The 16819-nt window shown below is 46.6% G+C and overlaps 1 protein-coding gene across 3 annotated transcripts in view; it reads left to right on the forward strand.

Annotated features, from left to right (window-relative positions):
• LOC136587127 (ATP-binding cassette sub-family B member 5-like) overlaps positions 1–16819 on the forward strand; it is a 173865-nt gene that overhangs the window by 19428 nt on the left and 137618 nt on the right. Inside the window, exons 3-5 of one of the 3 annotated variants that reach the window (XM_066585625.1) lie at positions 1253–1374; positions 10276–10333; positions 10520–10670. The exons of 1 other annotated variant lie outside the window; for it this stretch is intronic. In XM_066585625.1, coding sequence (XP_066441722.1) covers positions 1253–1374; positions 10276–10333; positions 10520–10670 — 331 coding nt within the window. The remainder of the gene's footprint in view (positions 1–1252; positions 1375–10275; positions 10334–10519; positions 10671–16819) is intronic. One more of the 3 variants, XM_066585627.1, reaches the window with a different exon arrangement.

Genomic DNA, 16819 nt, shown 5'->3' on the forward strand with positions numbered 1-16819 from the left:
ATTTAAAGGTCTAACAGCTGCAATCAGTGGGAGTGCTGATTAGAGCTGATGTGGGTGGCTGTTAGCTGTAAGATACAGCAGGCACCCACATTGTATGCAGTGGGATTGACCCCAGATCCACCTTTGTATAAACCCTGAAACTCAGTGACGTAAATGTACATCCAGAAGCGTTAACGGGCTAAATTAGATTAACACAGTAATACCTTGTACAGTCAAAGTAGTGTGTACCGTATTGACCAGAATGATCTATGTGGTATATATTTGTCTTATATACAAAAGACAAAAGTATTATAGAGGTGATACCTTTATTTGCGAACCAAAAAAATTATACTTGCAAGCTTTTGAGTCTCATAGGCCTCTTTATAATGATGCTTCACCCCATGTACAGTGTTTGGTTGTAACATCATTTAACCTCCATCAGTTATGGACAAACTCTATTCTGCAGACAAAGGACATTAGTATTGGATGAACAGAGCATGTTCTACTTTAAACAGCTGTAGCTCTGGTGTAATTTTATACTTAGATTCTTAGACAAACAGAGTTACAGAGTTGGGATTACTGAATTTGCACTGTCATTTTTTAGTCAGCGTATACAGAGGAGGGGGGTAGGGGGAAGGGGAGCAACCACAACTGAGAAGATCTGTTATTCTCCTGTATATCTGCCTGTCACAGGGGAAGAGTGCTATGAATTTTCGTTCCTGCTATCACCCCCGCATCACTCAGAGAGCATATTTGCTCTCTGGTTGTTACATATAGTTTTTTTTCCTAGAAAAGGAGTGAAATAATGATAGTGGAGTGGAATAATCACAACGCTACACCATTTAACCCCGTAGATCCTGCAGTCATTGATGACCATGGCATCTAACAATTCTCGTCTGAATGAGCCAACGATGCATTTGCTTGCCTTAACAGGCTGCAAGAGAGGAAATGGGCTAGCAGTGATGTCATTCGCTTGTTCAAATGAGAATCAGCTCGTCTAAAAGGACCCTTACTTCTATCAACTATAGTAAACTCATGAGAAAAACTGAGCAATGTTTGGTTCAAAAGACAATCTAAAAAGTGGAAGATCTGTTTCAGATGACTATAACGTGGCCACATTTTAGCAAATGTATTTGGGCATGTACTGTATAAACTCACTGCTAGTAACATAAAGTCATATGTCGTATTATTGGCCTTTTAGCTACGATTAGGTGTATTATCATATTACCAATTTGGGTTAACCAAATTTGCAATCTTTTTTTATTCTACATAGTGGTTTTCCTGGTTGCATAACTTAAGAGAAAACATGACCACAGTTAAAGACCCCGATGCAACAATGAATAATAATTATCCAACCACAGAGATTTTACTGGAAGAATCCACTGACTCCAGCAGGTACAGTACACACAAATGACAGCAATTACTTTGTTATCCACATACAGTATATAGATTTTAATGGATGGACAGTCCAATTTAGATAATTTCCAGCCAAAATCACTGTCTTAGCACAAAAGAGTGTGACAGATGTGGACTGAAAGCGGGTAAAGTTGATCTGTTCTGTTAGATTTTTTTAGCTATTACCAGATGTAGTCATGGGAAGATTTGGAAAGTCATTCATAACAAATTTCATGTCTACGGGACTTGCACAAATCAAATGCACTTACACAATTCTGTTTGTGTTATTCCCAGGTGCTTTGATAGAAGCTCAGCCCTGATAAGAGAGCAAAACATAGATTGAAATGTTAATGGCTAGAGATGAGTGAGCACACTTGTCCGAGCTTGATGCTTGTTCGAGTATTAGGGTGCTCGAGATGCTCGTTACTCGAGACGAACACCACGAGGTACTCGAGTCAATTGCATTTCCTTCCCCGCATGTTTAGTGCCATTATCTAGCCAATAAACATGCGGGGAATCCTGCAGGGATGTGCCAGCCCTCTCCCCCCCCCCCCCACAGTAGTGAGTGGCTAGCGAGATCAGATGACCATCGTGTACTTAAACTGGTCCCGCCTGCAGCTCGCCTCAGACACATGCAGGCAGAGGTTAGGGAAAGTGCTGAGGCTTATACAGGGAAAGTGTTAGAGTAGGATCCTGCCTTCAAGAACCCCAACGGTCCTTCTTAGGGCTACTCCTCATCGTGTGCATTAGTGTTGTGGCTGGCTGGGAGCAGTAGTGCACCAATTTTTGTATTACACATCTAGGCCTGTTCCCAGCCTTGCAGTTATAGCGTTCTCAGCCTGCAGTGCATAACGCAGAGTTTAGGGACAGAGCTGCTTTTATAGGGAAAGTTATACAGTCCTGATCCTCCGTACAAGAACCCCAACGGTCCTTCTTAGGGCTACATCTCACCGTGTGCTTTACAGTTGTGGCTGGCTGGGAGCAGTAGTGCACCAACTTTTGTTTTACACATCTAGGCCTGTTCTCAGCCTGCAGTGCCGTACAACCAGCTCTCACCGTGAAACTGCACTCTAAAATTTCCTAGCCTACTGCAAAGTAGTTCAGTTATACTGTTCTGTGTCTGCAGTGCATTAGACAGAGGTCTCACCGCTAAACAGTACTGTAATATTTCCTGGGCCACAGCAAACTATTTCAGTTATACCGTTCTGGGTCTGCAGTGCATTAGACAGAGATCTCACCGCCAAACAGTACTCTAATATTTCCTGGGCCACTACAAACTATTTCAGTTATATCGTTCTATGTCTGCAGTGCATTAGACAGAGGTCTCACCGCTAAAGAGTGCTGTAATATTTCCTGGGCGACTGCAAAGTATTTCAGCTCAGCCACTGTGCAGAGCGTCTCACAATACCCTTTCCTTGGTGGGGTTGAGATGGCCGCAGTTACCAGCACTATCCACTGGCTTAAGAGTCTTCTCCCACTCCATACAGCCTCTCTTATCTACAAGTCTCTGTGAGCTGTAAATTACCCCTAGGTATCAGCGTAAGACAGCAGGTTAATTTTTTCAAGCCACAGCACAGAGCCTCCACTATCTACAAGTCTCTGTGTGCGGTGAATTAGCCACAGTTGTCAGTGCTGTACTGTGTGGTAATTTATTTGGGCCCTGCTCTATTCTTAATCCGCCATGATGAGGAGTAGGGGTAAGGATCGAGGACGCAGACTCGAGCGTCCAAGTGAGGGTGTGGGCACAGGCCAAGTTCCTGGGTGTGGTGAATCACAGCCGGCTGCTGCAGGATTAGGAGAGAGGCAAGTTTCTGGGCTCCCCAGCTTCATATCACAATTTACGGGTCCGCGTGGTAGACCTTTATTACAAAAAGAGCAGTGCAAGCAGGTCCTGTCGTGGATGGCAGAAAACGCATGCAGCAATGTATCAACCACCCAGTCTTCTACGCAGTCCACTACTCCTGGCCTAGGGACTGCAACTCTGAATCCTCTGGCTGCTGCTCCTCCTTCCTCCCAGCCTCCTCACTCCATGAAAATGACATATTCTGAGCAGGCAGACTCCCAGGAACTGTTCTCGGGTCCCTGCCATGAGTGGGAAAAAATGGTTCCTCTCTCACCTGAGGAGTTTGTCGTGACCGATGCCCAACCTTTGGAAAGTTCCCGGAGTCCAGGTGATGAGGCTGGGGACTTCCGCCAACTGTCTCAAGAGCTTTTTGTGGATGAGGATGATGAGACACAGTTGTCTGTCAGTGAGGTAGTAGTAAGGGCAGTAAGTCCGAGAGAGGAGCGCACAGAGGATTCGGAGGAAGAGCAGCAGGACGATGAGGTGACTGACCCCACCTGGTTTGCTAAGCCTACTGAGGACAGGGCTTCAGAGGGGGAGGCAAGTGCAGCAGCAGGACAGGTTGGAAGAGGCAGTGGAGTGGCCAGGGGTAGAGGCAGGGCCAGAGCGAAGAATCCCCCAACTGTTTCTCAAAGCACCCCCTCACGGCAAGCCTCCGTGCAGAGGGCTAGGTGTTCAAAGGTGTGGATGTTTTTTAGTGAGAGCGCGGACGACTGACGAACAGTTGTGTGCAACCTGTTTAGCACCAAGATCAGCCGGGGAGCCACCACTACCAGCCTCATGACCACCAGCATGCGCAGGCATATGATGGCCAAGCACCCCATAAGGTGGGATGAAAGCCATTCACCGCCTCTGGGTCCCGCCACTTCCTCTTCCCGTGTGCCACAACCTGGCACACAGATCCAATCCCCCTCCCAGGACACAGGAACGAGCGCCTCCCGGCCTGCACCCACACCCTCACCTCCACCGTCCTCCTCTCCATCCAGCAATGTCTCTCAGTGCAGTGTTCAGCTGTCGCTAACACAGGCGTTGGAGCGAAAGCGCAAATACGCCACCACCCACCCGCATGCACAAGCTTTAAACGTGCACATTGCCAAATTAATCAGCCTGGAGATGCTGCCATACAGGCTTGTGGAAACGGAGGCTTTCAAAAACATGATGGCGCGGCGGTCCCGCGTTATTCGGTTCCCAGTCGCCACTATTTTTCCCGGTGTGCCATCCTCGCCCTACAACAGCACGTCTCCCGCAACATAAATCGTGCCCTCACCAACACGGTTACTGGAAAGGTCCACTTAACGACAGACATGTGGACAAGTACTGGTGGGCAGGGCCACTATATCTCCCTGACGGCACATTCGGTGAACTTGGTGGAGGCAAGGACTGACTCAGAGCCTGGGACTGCACACGTCCTACCCACACCCAGAATAGTGGGTCCTACCTCAGTGCTGGTATCTGCAGTGTTTTATGCCACCTCCTCCAAACCCTCCCCATCCTCCTCCGCCACCTCTACCTCTCAATTAAGAAGTGTGAGCACATCGCCAGCAGTCGGTAGCGCGAGGCGTGGCAGCACAGCAGTGGGCAAGCATCAGCAAGCCGTGCTGAAACTAATCTGCTTAGGTGACAAGAGGCACACGGCCCCCGAGCTGTTGCAGGGTTTGACAGAGCAGACCGACCTCTGGCTTTCGCCGCTGAGCCTCGAACCGGGCATGGTCGTGTGTGACAACGGCCGTAACCTGGTGGTGGCTCTGCAGCTCGGCAGCCTTACACACGTGCGATGCCTGGCCCACATCTTCAATCTGGTGGTTCAGCGGTTTCTGAAAAACTACCCGCACTTGTCTGACCAGCTCGGCAAGGTGCACCGCTAGTACACATATTTCCGCAAGTCCACCATAGACGCTGCCACCCTGAGGACCCTGCAATGTTGGTTTCAGCTGCCAGAGCACCAACTGCTGTGCAACATGCCCACACGCTGGAATTCTATGCTGCACATGTTGGCCAGGCTGTACGAGCAGCGGAGAGCAATAGTAGAATACCAGCTGCAACATGGGCGGCAGAGTGGTAGACAGCCTCCGCAATTCCTTACTGAGGAGTGGGCATGGATGGTAGATATCTGCCAGGTCCTCGGAAACTTTGAGGAGTCTACCCAGATGGTGAGCGGCGATGCAGCAATCATTAGTGTTACCATCCTGCTGCTTTGCCTGCTGAGAAGTTTGCTGCAAAGCATGAAGGCCGACGCTTTGCGGTTGGAACAGGAGATGGGGGATGAGAGTATGTCCCTTGATAGCCAGACCACTCTCATGTCTATATCTCATTGCATTTTGGAGGGGGGGAGGGGGAGGAGAAGGAGGGGGAAGAGACACCTGGCCACACTGCAGAGGGTACCCATGCTGCTTGCCTCTCATCTGTTCAGCATGTATGGGCTGAAGAGGAGGAGGAGGATCCTGAAAGTCATCTTCCTAGTGAGGACAGCGATGTGTTACTGGGACCCTGGCACACATGGCTGACTTCATGTTAGGCTGCCTTTCCCGTGACCCTTGCGTTAGACGCATTCTGGCCAACATAGATTACTGGGTGTACACCCTTCTAGACCCACGGTATAAGGAGAACCTTTCCACTCTCATTCCCGAAGAGGAAAGGGGTACGAGAGTGATGCAATACCATAGGGCCCTGGTGGAAAAAGTGATGCTAAAGTTCCCATCTGACAGAGCTAGTGTCAGAAGACGCCGTTCAGAGGGCCAACTAGCAGGGGAGGCGTGGGGATCAGGCAGCATGTCCAGAGCAGGCAGGGGAACACTCTTCAAGGCTTTTTCCAGCTTTATGGCTCCCCAGCAAGGCTGTGTCACCACTCCCCAGTCAAGGCTGAGTCAGAGGGAGTACTGTAAAAAGATGGTGAGGGAGTTTGTAGCCGATCGTACAACCGTCCTCCATGATGCCTCTGCTCCATACAACTATTGGGTGTCAAAGCTGGACACGTGGCACGAACTTGTGCTGTACACCCTGCAGGTGCTGGCCTGCCCTGCCGCTAGCGTCTTGTCAGAGAGGGTGTTTAGTGCCTGCTTGGGGAATCATCACGGATAAGCGTACCAGCCTGTCAACTGACAGCACCGACATGCTTACCCTCATAAAGATGAACAAAGGCTGGATTTCCCCAAACTTCTTTTCTCAACCGGTGGAAAGCAGCAGATCCTAAAGAATCTTTTCACTGCAACAGGAGAAAAATGCATCCTCTATCACCCCAAAAAAGGGGAGAATTAGCTTTGTGTCTCCCTCTCGGATAGTATTACCCCTCCTCCTAAAACAGCATGTCATCACGCTGAACTGCCAATTTCTAAAAGGCCCAAAATGCTCTGTTTAAAACTTTTAAAAGTTTTATCAGTTTTTACAGTTTTAAAAGTTAAACTTAAACCAATTTCTGCGGAGGGCTGCCTCCAGGCTCTGTTACAAATTAAGCAATAACGAGCTGTATCTTCAAAACATGTTTGTGGGTTTCACCTGCCCTTTCGGTTGAGCAATTTTTCAGGGGTACACTTGTACTCTTGGTACACCAATTTTTCAGGCCATTGCCAATACTGTTAGCAAACTAATTTTTCCAGGCTTCGCCTATGCTCTTGGTAAACACAATTTTTACAGGTGTTCGCCCATACTATTGGTACACCAATGTTACTGGAGTCCACCTATACTATTGCTACAGAAATGTTAGAGGGGTTCGCATATACTTTTGCTAGAGAACTGTTACTGGGGTCCGCCTATACTTTGGCTACAGAAATGTTACTGAGGTCCGCCTATACTTTAGCTACAGAAATGTTACAGGGGTTCGCCTATACTTTTGCTACAGAAATGTTACAGGGGTTCGCCTATACTTTTGCTACAGAAATATTACTGGGGTCCTCCTATACTCTTGCTACAGAAATGTTACTGGGGTCTGCCTATACCTTTTCTACTGAATGGTTTGAGGATTCGCCTATACTCTTGCTACAGAAATGTTACTGGGGTTCACCTATACTTTTGCTACAGAAATGTTACTGGGGTTCGCCTATAGTGTTGCTACAGAAATGTTACAGGGGTTCACCTATACTTTTGCTACAGAAATGTTACTGGGGTCTGCCTATACTTTGGCTACAGAAATGTTACTGGGGTCTGCCTATACCTTTTCTACTGAATGGTTTGAGGGGTTTGCCTATACTCTTTCTACAGAAATGTTACAGGGGTTCGCCTATACTTTTGCTACAGAAATGTTACAGGTGTCTGCCTATGCTGTGCATGCACAAAGACTTCCCATCGCGGTGTTTCACCTATCTGGCACAAATACACTGACTGACTTGGGCAGGAATGTGGGCTGAGGCTGAGGTCCTTGGCAGGGTGAAACTCTGCCATGTTTGGGCACTCTGATTTCTTCCTGTGTAATACAATTTTTGAGCACCGACAGCATAAGCGAGCCCAAGGAACTCAAAAACTTCCCATTGCGGTGATGAGCTATCTGACACCTACACGGAATAAATTGTGTGGGTACACATGGATTTCCCCTTGCTATGTAACTACGGTAGCAGCACCTTGAGTCACGCAATGTGGAGACTGGGACCAAGCCTGACCCAGGGCCCGGTCATGGACTTCCCACACAGAGTATTGCGGGTCTTACCTCGGCCATGGTTTCTTGGCCTTATTATGCCCCCTCCTCCTCCTGTTTGGGGTCTGGGGATCAGAGCTGGGTAACATGTATTTTCTCTGGTGTTACCACAGTTATCTGAGACACTGTTTTGGGCCAAACAAAAGGAGTGTTACTTCATTAATGAGACGTTCACAGCTGCACTAGCATCCAATTCCGCTTTATGCCCACGATTACTGAGGGTGTGAGCCGAGGTTGAGGAGGTCCTTGGCAGAGCAAAACTGTCTTGTTTGGGCGCTCTGTTTTTTTTTTTTTTTGTAATACTTTCCTTGGGTTCCTGGTGCTCGCCTATGCTGTCTGTGCACAAAGACTTCCCATTGCGGTATTTTACCTATCTGGCACAAATACACTTACTGACTAGGGCAGAAATGTGGTCCGAGGCCAAGGCCCTTAGCAGGGTGAAACTCTGCCATGTTTAGGCACTCTGATTTTCTCATGTGTAATACTATGTTTGAGTTCCTTGGGCTCGCCTCTGCTGTGGGTGCACCAAGGCTTTCTATTGGAGTGTTTTACCTGTCTGGCACAAATACACTGACTGACTAGGGCAGAAATGTGGGCCGAGGCCGGGCCCTTAGCAGGGTGAAACTCTGCCATGTTTGGGCACTCTGATTTCCTCATGAGTAATACCATGTTTGAGTTCCTTGGGCTCGCCTCTGCTGTGGGTGCACAAAGACTTCCCATCGCAGTGTTTCACCTGTCTGGCACAAATACACTGACTGACTAGAGCAGAAATGTGGGCTGAGGTCCTTGGCGGGGTGAAACTCTGCCATGCTTGGGCACTCTGATTTCTTACTGTGTAATACCATCTTTGAGCACCGACAGCATAGGCGAGCCCAAGGAACTCAAAGACTTCCCATTGCGGTGTTAAGCTATCTGACACCTACACAGAATAAATTGTGTGGGGAAACATGGATTTCCCATTGCTATGTAACTCGCGGAACCTTGGGTCACACAAGGTGGAGGCTGGGGCCGAGCCTGACCCTGGGCCCGCTCATTTGCTTCCCACACAGAGTATTGCTGCATTGTGGAGATGTGCTGGCACTTGAGTTCCCTTTATGCCCACGTTTGCGGCTCCTGACAATTTTGTGACGGAGGTGGCATGGAATTGGAATGATGATCATACGTCAATTTATCATCAATTCTCAACAGCATTGTGGGCTATCGCCCACACTTTCAGAGAGGGTTGCTGCCTAGCCCTGCCAACCCTCTGCAGTGTGTGCCTCCGGGTCCTCCTCATCTATTACGCACTTATAAATAGACATGAGCGTGGTGTGGCTATGAAGCGAGCATGTGGCATGAGGCCAGCTGAACGCTGTGCAGGGAAAATTTTGGGTGCGCTGTGGACGCAGGGTCGTGCGGGGGGATTGGACTGCAATGCCAGCATGTAACCCAGGAGAAGAGGCAGCGGTGTCCCCCACAGGCAGTGATTGCCAATGGTTGCAGGTAATGTGGTGCTTAGCTAAGATGTGCCAGCACGTGTGCCTTGCTAATGAGGGTTTGTCCCAAGTAAATTGTTAGGGGGGTGATGCCAGAGTCTTGCCACCATTTTGGTTTAATAGTGGGACCTGGGAGCCTCAGATGCAGCCATGCATGCTGCCCCTGCCCTTCTCTATCCGTTTCTGTGGTGTTTCCATGACTTTCTGATGTTTTCTGGTGTTTGACAAGTCATCACCTATGCGGACCATCGGTCCTATACAAAAATGCTTGAGTCGCCCATTGATTTCAATGGGGTTCGTTACTCAAAACGAGCTCTCGAGCATTACGAAAAGTTTGACTCGAGCAGCGAGCACCCGAGCATTTTGGTGCTCGCTCATCTCTATTAATGGCGCTTTCGTGATATACTGTACATTATATTAAAAGGTGGGAGATGTTGTGTCAATAAGTATCAATTTGCCTAAATGAAGTGGCCCAGCATAAGATATGTGATTTGAACCAACAACAGATGAATTTAGGTCAGCTCTGCACAAGGGCGTTGAGTTCAGTTTTTAATATTTTTTCTGCATCTAATTTCATTACTGGATGTTGAAGGATGCAATGATAGATATTAATTCTGCATTTTTATGCACCCCTTTTTTCTGAAAAGATATGCATCTTGAAATGCAACGCTTTAGTGATTTGAAGACCATATAATATTTAAACATTACAAATATACAATTTTAGTACATAATACAACAGTTAGAAATTACATTGATATCTGGCATCTGGACTGGGATCTTCAACACTAGAAAAATGTATGGCATTAAAAAAAAAGGGTGCTCCTATCTATCTATCTATCTATCTATCTATCTATCTATCTATCTATCTATCTATCTATCTATCTATCTATCTATCTATCTATCTATCTATCTATCTATCTCATACCTATTTATCTAATCATTCCATGTTTTCTTCCTAGGGATCATGAAGCAAATAAGAAAAAAGAAAAACCAAAGACAGTTGGGCCAATTGAAATTGTAAGTCACTTAACATGGCTCATTTCTGAAGTTGCATTTTTTGAAAAAGTATTCGTAAAATGTTATCGTAATGTATATAAAGCCAGTCAGTATTGATAAAGCAGTAGAGACTTTTAGATCTGACACTAACAGTATTCCTCTTCTATAATTGTAAATTATTAAGTGATTTTCTTTGTTGTTTCTTAGTTTCGATATGCGACTCGACTGGATATTTTCCTCATGATTACTGGATTTCTGGGAGCTGTAGGAACTGGCATGTCCCAACCGCTAATGACGCTTGTGTTTGGGGAAATGGCAGACAGCTTTGTATGTCATGATTCACAAAACCAAAGTAGACGTAAGACTTACGTTACGATTTTTTTCCATAATTAGCCACATATTGACATGTTTAGTTTTTTTTAGATCAAATTTTTATTGCAATTTTTATATATATTCCATACATTAAAGAATTGCAACAAGAAACATGAACAGAAGAAATGCTCTTTCTGCTAGAGAATCTAACATCAGTTTCTCATTTGTAGTCAAACATATTGCACGCTGTATGTTAAGATTCAAGTTGAGCAACAGTGTGTCAGAGCATCTGATAAACATGTTCTATGTTAACTATCTTAAGTAGAAGACAAGAGTATCAAAACTGGAGAGTAGAAAGCAAGAGCTAGTTAAGTGCGGAATATGGGGGGGGTAAGAGGGGTAAGGGGTGAGGGATATGGGGTGAGTGGGAGGGGAGATACGGGGGGGGGGGGATAAGGATGAGGATGGGAGGAATATTAAGCCCTGAGGGCATCTCTAGTAAGTCTCACTTGCTCTCATGCCGACATGCGCGCAGCCCGCCGCCTTCAGCCCGTGGTCGAGGTCCATTTTCCGAGGTCCCAATGAGATAATATCTTAAGGGGAGGCAGCAGTGTCTATCTCTCAGGGGGAGGGGGGGAAGGTGTTCCCACAGGCGCCTTTGTCTTAATCGATCTTGGACCCCTATTGGATTAGGGGTTCTGTCTCAGTGCTCTCCATGGGCTCCAGATCTGGAGAAAGTTGTCATGTGAACCTTTTGACCAGCTCGAGAGCTCTTCAAGGTTACTGAGCAAGTCTGTTTTTTCTTTCCATTGAGCTATGGAAGGGGGTGTTTTTTGTAGCCAATGTAGCGGGATCAAAGCCATGGCGGTATCCAGGAGGAAGGCCGCCAGCTTGTTTTTCAGGGGGTGGAAGTTAGGTGAGGGCTTCCAAAGGAAGATCATTTCCGCCGTGATAGTTAGATTTGGGTGGATTGATCTGAGCACTTTCTCTACCTCTCTCCAGTAAGGGATGATGTCTGGGCAATCCAACCAGATATGGAAGTAAGATCCAATTCCGGAGTCACATCTCCAGCATCGATTGTGGGGGGCTAGTTTGTAATCAAATAGCCATTGAGGGGTTTTGTACCATCTAACCAGTAATTTATAGTGGCTCTCTTGCATGAGGATGCACGGAGATAGGCCGTAAGCCATCTTCAGGATAGGTTTAGCGTCTGTGTTTGACAGAGATATACCCAGTTCTTTTTCCCACGATGTAAGAAAAGTAGGTTTGGTGAAAGCCTGAGGAGCAATAAAGTGTTTTCGGAGGCTTGAGATTTTATGCATTTTAGGGTTGTTTTCACTGAGGGATCTTTCAAATTGGGTCTTAGGTCGGGAGGAGTTATATTTTGCCTGGAACTCACTAAAGGTCTTTTGAATATGTTGAATTTGCAGAAAGGAGAGAGACTGGCAGGATAGTAGGATCTGTCTATTTCCTCAGGGGTATTATGTGCTAAGGCTTGTAAGTCCTCTATTCGACCGTCTCGAGCCTCTCTCCAAACACTGGCCGCACCCGGGTCCTGTTGAAGCCCTAACAATCTGCGTAAGGTTCGAAGTGGTGTCCTCGATGAAGGTTTTGGTGCTAAGGATTCACTAAGTCTGTCCCAGGTCTTGCAGGGGCCCCTGAGTAAGGGGTTAAATTATTTTGCTCTGTAAGTGTTTTTAGAAGGGAACCAAAGGTCTTCCAGAAAGGAGTCACCATGAACGTTCTCGGCAAGTTGCTGCAACAGCGAGTCTCCAGAGGGACATGTTAGGACAATCCAGTAATTGAGTTGTTTTGCTCTATAGAAGTCCTGGAGGCATGGCAAGTCTATCCCTCCTTCCTACTTTCTCTTAATCATCAAGCTATAGGCTAGTCTGGGTCTCCTCTGCCTCCACATGTATCCAGAGAAAGCCATGCGTAAGGTGTTAAAGAAAGCTGAGGGTAGGTGTATTGGGAGCATACGCAATTTGTAGAGAATGATAGGAAGCACGTAAGACTTTAGGATGTTTTTTCTACCAAACCAGGATAAGGCGGGCAAGTCATAGGCGCATAGTAGGGTCTTGATTTGAGAGATCAAAGGCAGGAAGTTATAGCTGTAGATATTCTCTACTTTTTTGGTTAATTTAATGCCCAAGTAGTCTACCGCTGCCTCCGACCAAGAGAAGGGTGAACTGGACCTTAATGACCCGCACTGCCTTTCAGGGATCGAGACGTTTAGAATCGTCGACTTCGAGAAGTTTATTTTAAAGTTTGAGAAAACTCAGAAGTCGTTCAAGAGGGAGGTAAGTCTTGGGATATTTCTCTTTGGATCGGTCACTACAAACATTATATCGTCTGCAAAAGCCGCTGAAGAGAGAGTATGCTTGCCAATCCTTAAACCCTTTATGACGGGGTCCTGTCTCACCCACTGGAGTAGGGGTTCCATAGCGAGAATAAAAAGGGTGGGGGATAATGGGCAGCTTTGGCGGGTGCCGTTGCGAACGTCAAATGGGGGAGATAGTGTGTCATTAATTTTTAAGCTAGCATGTGGTTTAGAGTAAAGAGAAAATATTGCTGATATAAAGGGGGCAGGGAAGTTAAGGTTGTGACAAACTCTTGTCATGTAGGTCCAGTCCACCCTATCAAAAGCCTTCTCGGCGTCAGTGCTTAAAAAGGCCATTGGGATGCTGCGGTTTTGAGCATATTTTATCGTGTGAAGTAAGTGTAAGCAGTTGTCCTTGCCTTCTCTACCTTTGACAAATCCCGTCTGTTCTGGATTTATAAGAGTGGGAATGAAGCTTTCTATCCTTCTGGCTAGAAGCTTGGCCCAGATCTTCATGTCTAAGTTGATCAGCGAGATGGGCCTGTAACTGCCACATAGTTTTGGGTCTTTGTTATCGTAGTGAATTAAAGTGATATGTTCTTCCTGCGCTTGTTTGGAACGTTCTCTCCCTTGAGGAGTGCATTGAAGACCTCCGTTGTGTTCTGAAGATTTTATAATATGTTAGTGAAAGACCATCTGGTCCCAGGCTTTTGCCTTGGGGCATGAGTCTAGTACTTCTTCTATTTCTTTGGATGATATCGGGTTTGTTAGGATAGAAGCATCATTAATGTCTAATTTTGTGAGATTCAGGGAGTTTAGGAAAGAGTCGATCTGACCTTTGTTTTTGGGCCTGAGAGGGGAGGTCTCACACTCTTCGAGATTGTATAGTTTAGAGTAGAAATATTGGAATTCTTTTTGCTATCTCAGAGGTTGAGGAAACCACTGCACCTGAATGTGTTTTTATTGTCTGAATATGGTTCCTGGACCGAGCTTTCTTAAGTAATGAAGATGTGAATTTGCTACCCCTGTTCCCGTGTGCGTATATAACTTGCTTAAGAAAGAGATGTTTTTTGTTGAATTTATCATTGAGGCAGCGTCTGAGTTCCTGCCTCAGGGATGTTAGCTCTTCTAGGTTGGTTTTTGTGTTTGTTAGTTTGACAACTTGCTCTAGCTTTGCTATTCGTTGGAGAAAATTATCAATCTCTTTTTGTTTCTGTTTTTTTGCTCTAGAGCCCATAGCTATCAGTAATCCTCTTACAAATGCCTTGTGAGCTTCCCACACCAGTGGGAGCTTGGGATTGTCATTCAGGTTAATTTTGAAATATTCTTCTATCAATTCCCCTAAACAGGATCTTTCTTCTAGAGAGTCGAGCAGGGAGTCATTAAGACGCCATCTCCACTCTCGTGAAGACTGGCCGCTCAACTGGATATCTGCATGTACGGGTGCGTGGTCTGATAGAGTTATAGAGTCAATTTTGGCTTCTCTGTGGCTCGATAGGAGGCCAGAGGAAACGAAGATATAGTCTAGCCTCTGGAAGGAGGCATGCACCTGTGAGAAGAAGGTGAAGTCCTTGGAGGAGGGGTGTGCTGATCGCCAGAGGTCCACCAATCCCATCTCTTGTAAGGATTTATTAAGTCTTTTTAATTTGACCTGGGAGACCTGGGATCGGGCCGTTGAGGAATCCAATAAAGGGTTTATGGTAACTTTCAGGTCCCCTCCCAGGACAATGTGCCCCTCCGCAAATTGTTTTAGGACTTCCAGTTGTTTAGTTATCCAGGTAATTTGATCAGAATTGGGGGCATATAGATTCGCTATCGTTATTTTAGTATTACTGATCCTGCCCTCGATAAAGATAGCCCTGCCCTCCCCATCTGAGTCTTGGGCCGCGAGTGTGAATGGCGTGGATTTATGGAACAGTATGGATACTCCTTTAGATGCAGAGCTTCGTTGGGAGTTGTGAAAGCCTTAAGGAAACATTCCCCCTGGGAGAGAGAAGTGCCTGTCGTTTTTGAAGTGTGCCTCTTGTAGTAATAACATTTTGGACTTACATTTTTTGAGGATTTGAGCTACATTATGTCTCTTTTGCGGGGAGTTCAGACTCCGGTCATTAAACGTCGTAAAGCGGGCGGCGCCCATGCCGGCATGGACCCCAGGGTAACCATCACCTAGGTGTGATAAAGAAATTGGTACAGTTAAGCAGGTATAGGCAGTAGGTGTTGAAAACTTGTGAGTATAGTGTAATTTTTGAGTTGACCGTTAAGACAGCGGTGTACGTAGGTGAGGGGAGCGGATAGGAGGAGAGGAGGGGAGGAGGAGAGGGGAGGAGGGTGAGAGAGATGGGGGGGAGGAGACAGTAAGGAAAGGGAACTTAAAGTAGTAATAGGAACAGAGAATGCGATATAAGGAGAGTGTTAGAACTCAGAGTAGTAACGTGGCTGTAGAGAAAGCGTCCCCGACATCTGTAGGGGCGCGAGTCTTTACCGCCTAGACCTGAGTTAATCCCCTCGACTTGAGGGGAGTAGGTTGTGGGTTTACCTGTTGACCTAAGGCAGAATACGCCTAGTTGGTCAGGTACCACCACAAGAGGACTCCTGTGGGGGGAGTAAGTGCAAACATAACAGATAAAACCTAGTCAAAAGGGCATATGCAGTGTGTTGCCTTAGAAATAGTCACTGCTTAAAGAGAAACGTGGAAGAACAGCAAGTCCAGAGTTTGGGTTTCATAGCCAGAGTAAGACAATTCTTTCCTCAGGTGTCATCCTAGGCCGTCTCTTCTCTGTTCTTTTTCTTCCTTCCTCTGGGTGACTTCGAGTGGCCCATTAGTTGCCATCCTTCTGTGTGGGTCAGATGTGGGAACTTGGGGAGTTCTGGTAGTGGGAGCCAACAGGGCAGGTCTATTGGCTCCATCTCAAACTGTTGCCAGCAATTGTGTAAATCTTTTGGGGAAAATATATTATTTATTTTGCCTCTGAAAGAGAGTCCCAGGCCAAATGGAAAAAGCCAGGTGTATTTGATGTCCCTGGCTCTCAGGGCTTCTAATAGAGGTTTCAGCATCCGACGCTTCGCCAGGGTTGACGGTGCTAGATCTTGAAAGAGTTGAATGGGTGTTCCGTCGTATTGTATATCTTTTTTATTTCTAGCCGCTTCTAAGATTGAGTGGGCATCTGAGAATGGCAAGAGCTTACAGATGACGTCCCTTGGTGGGTCCAAGGGGGTTGGAGGTGGTCTCAAGGCTCTATGGATGTGATCGATGGAGATACCAGCTGCTCTGTCGGGACCCAGTAAGAGGGTAAATAACTCGATGGCTATTTTAGGGAGGGCTTCCGCTGCCCATGACTCAGGGGAGCCTTTGATTTGGACCTTGCTGCGTCTGTTCCTATTTTCCAGATCCTCTTGCATAATCAGAGTACGATTAAGGTGAAAATGATGATCTTTGATGACCTGCTCCATTTCGATTGAGTGCGAAATAATATTGGTTGAGGAGGACTCCAGTTCTTCCACTCTCTTCCCCAAGTGCCTGAGCTCCTCTTTGATTTCAGATAAATCTGGTATAATGGGGTGAAGAGCTCTGGTGATTAAGTCTCTCATGAAACTTTTGGAAACCTGTTCACCTTCCTCGCCCTCTGAGGAGGCATCCTCTTCTCTCTCAGTGCTGTGGTTGGAGGGCGCAGACAGATTTAGATTCTTTTTGCCAGATGAATGGGGTGACCCAGAGATGCAGTCTTTTAGAAATCGTTGCTTGTCAGTTTGTCCTTTGGTTGGATGGGGGGTGCACAGGATGTCTGCACTTTTGTTTCGGTTGGTTTTCCCCATAATGTGTAGTTGTTTGCTTTTCCTATATAGTCCCGTGGTGGCGCCTTTCCCGACACGGCCAC

This window comes from Eleutherodactylus coqui, chromosome 12 (genome assembly GCF_035609145.1).
Source record: "Eleutherodactylus coqui strain aEleCoq1 chromosome 12, aEleCoq1.hap1, whole genome shotgun sequence".
Classification (NCBI taxonomy): Eukaryota; Metazoa; Chordata; class Amphibia; order Anura; family Eleutherodactylidae; genus Eleutherodactylus; species Eleutherodactylus coqui.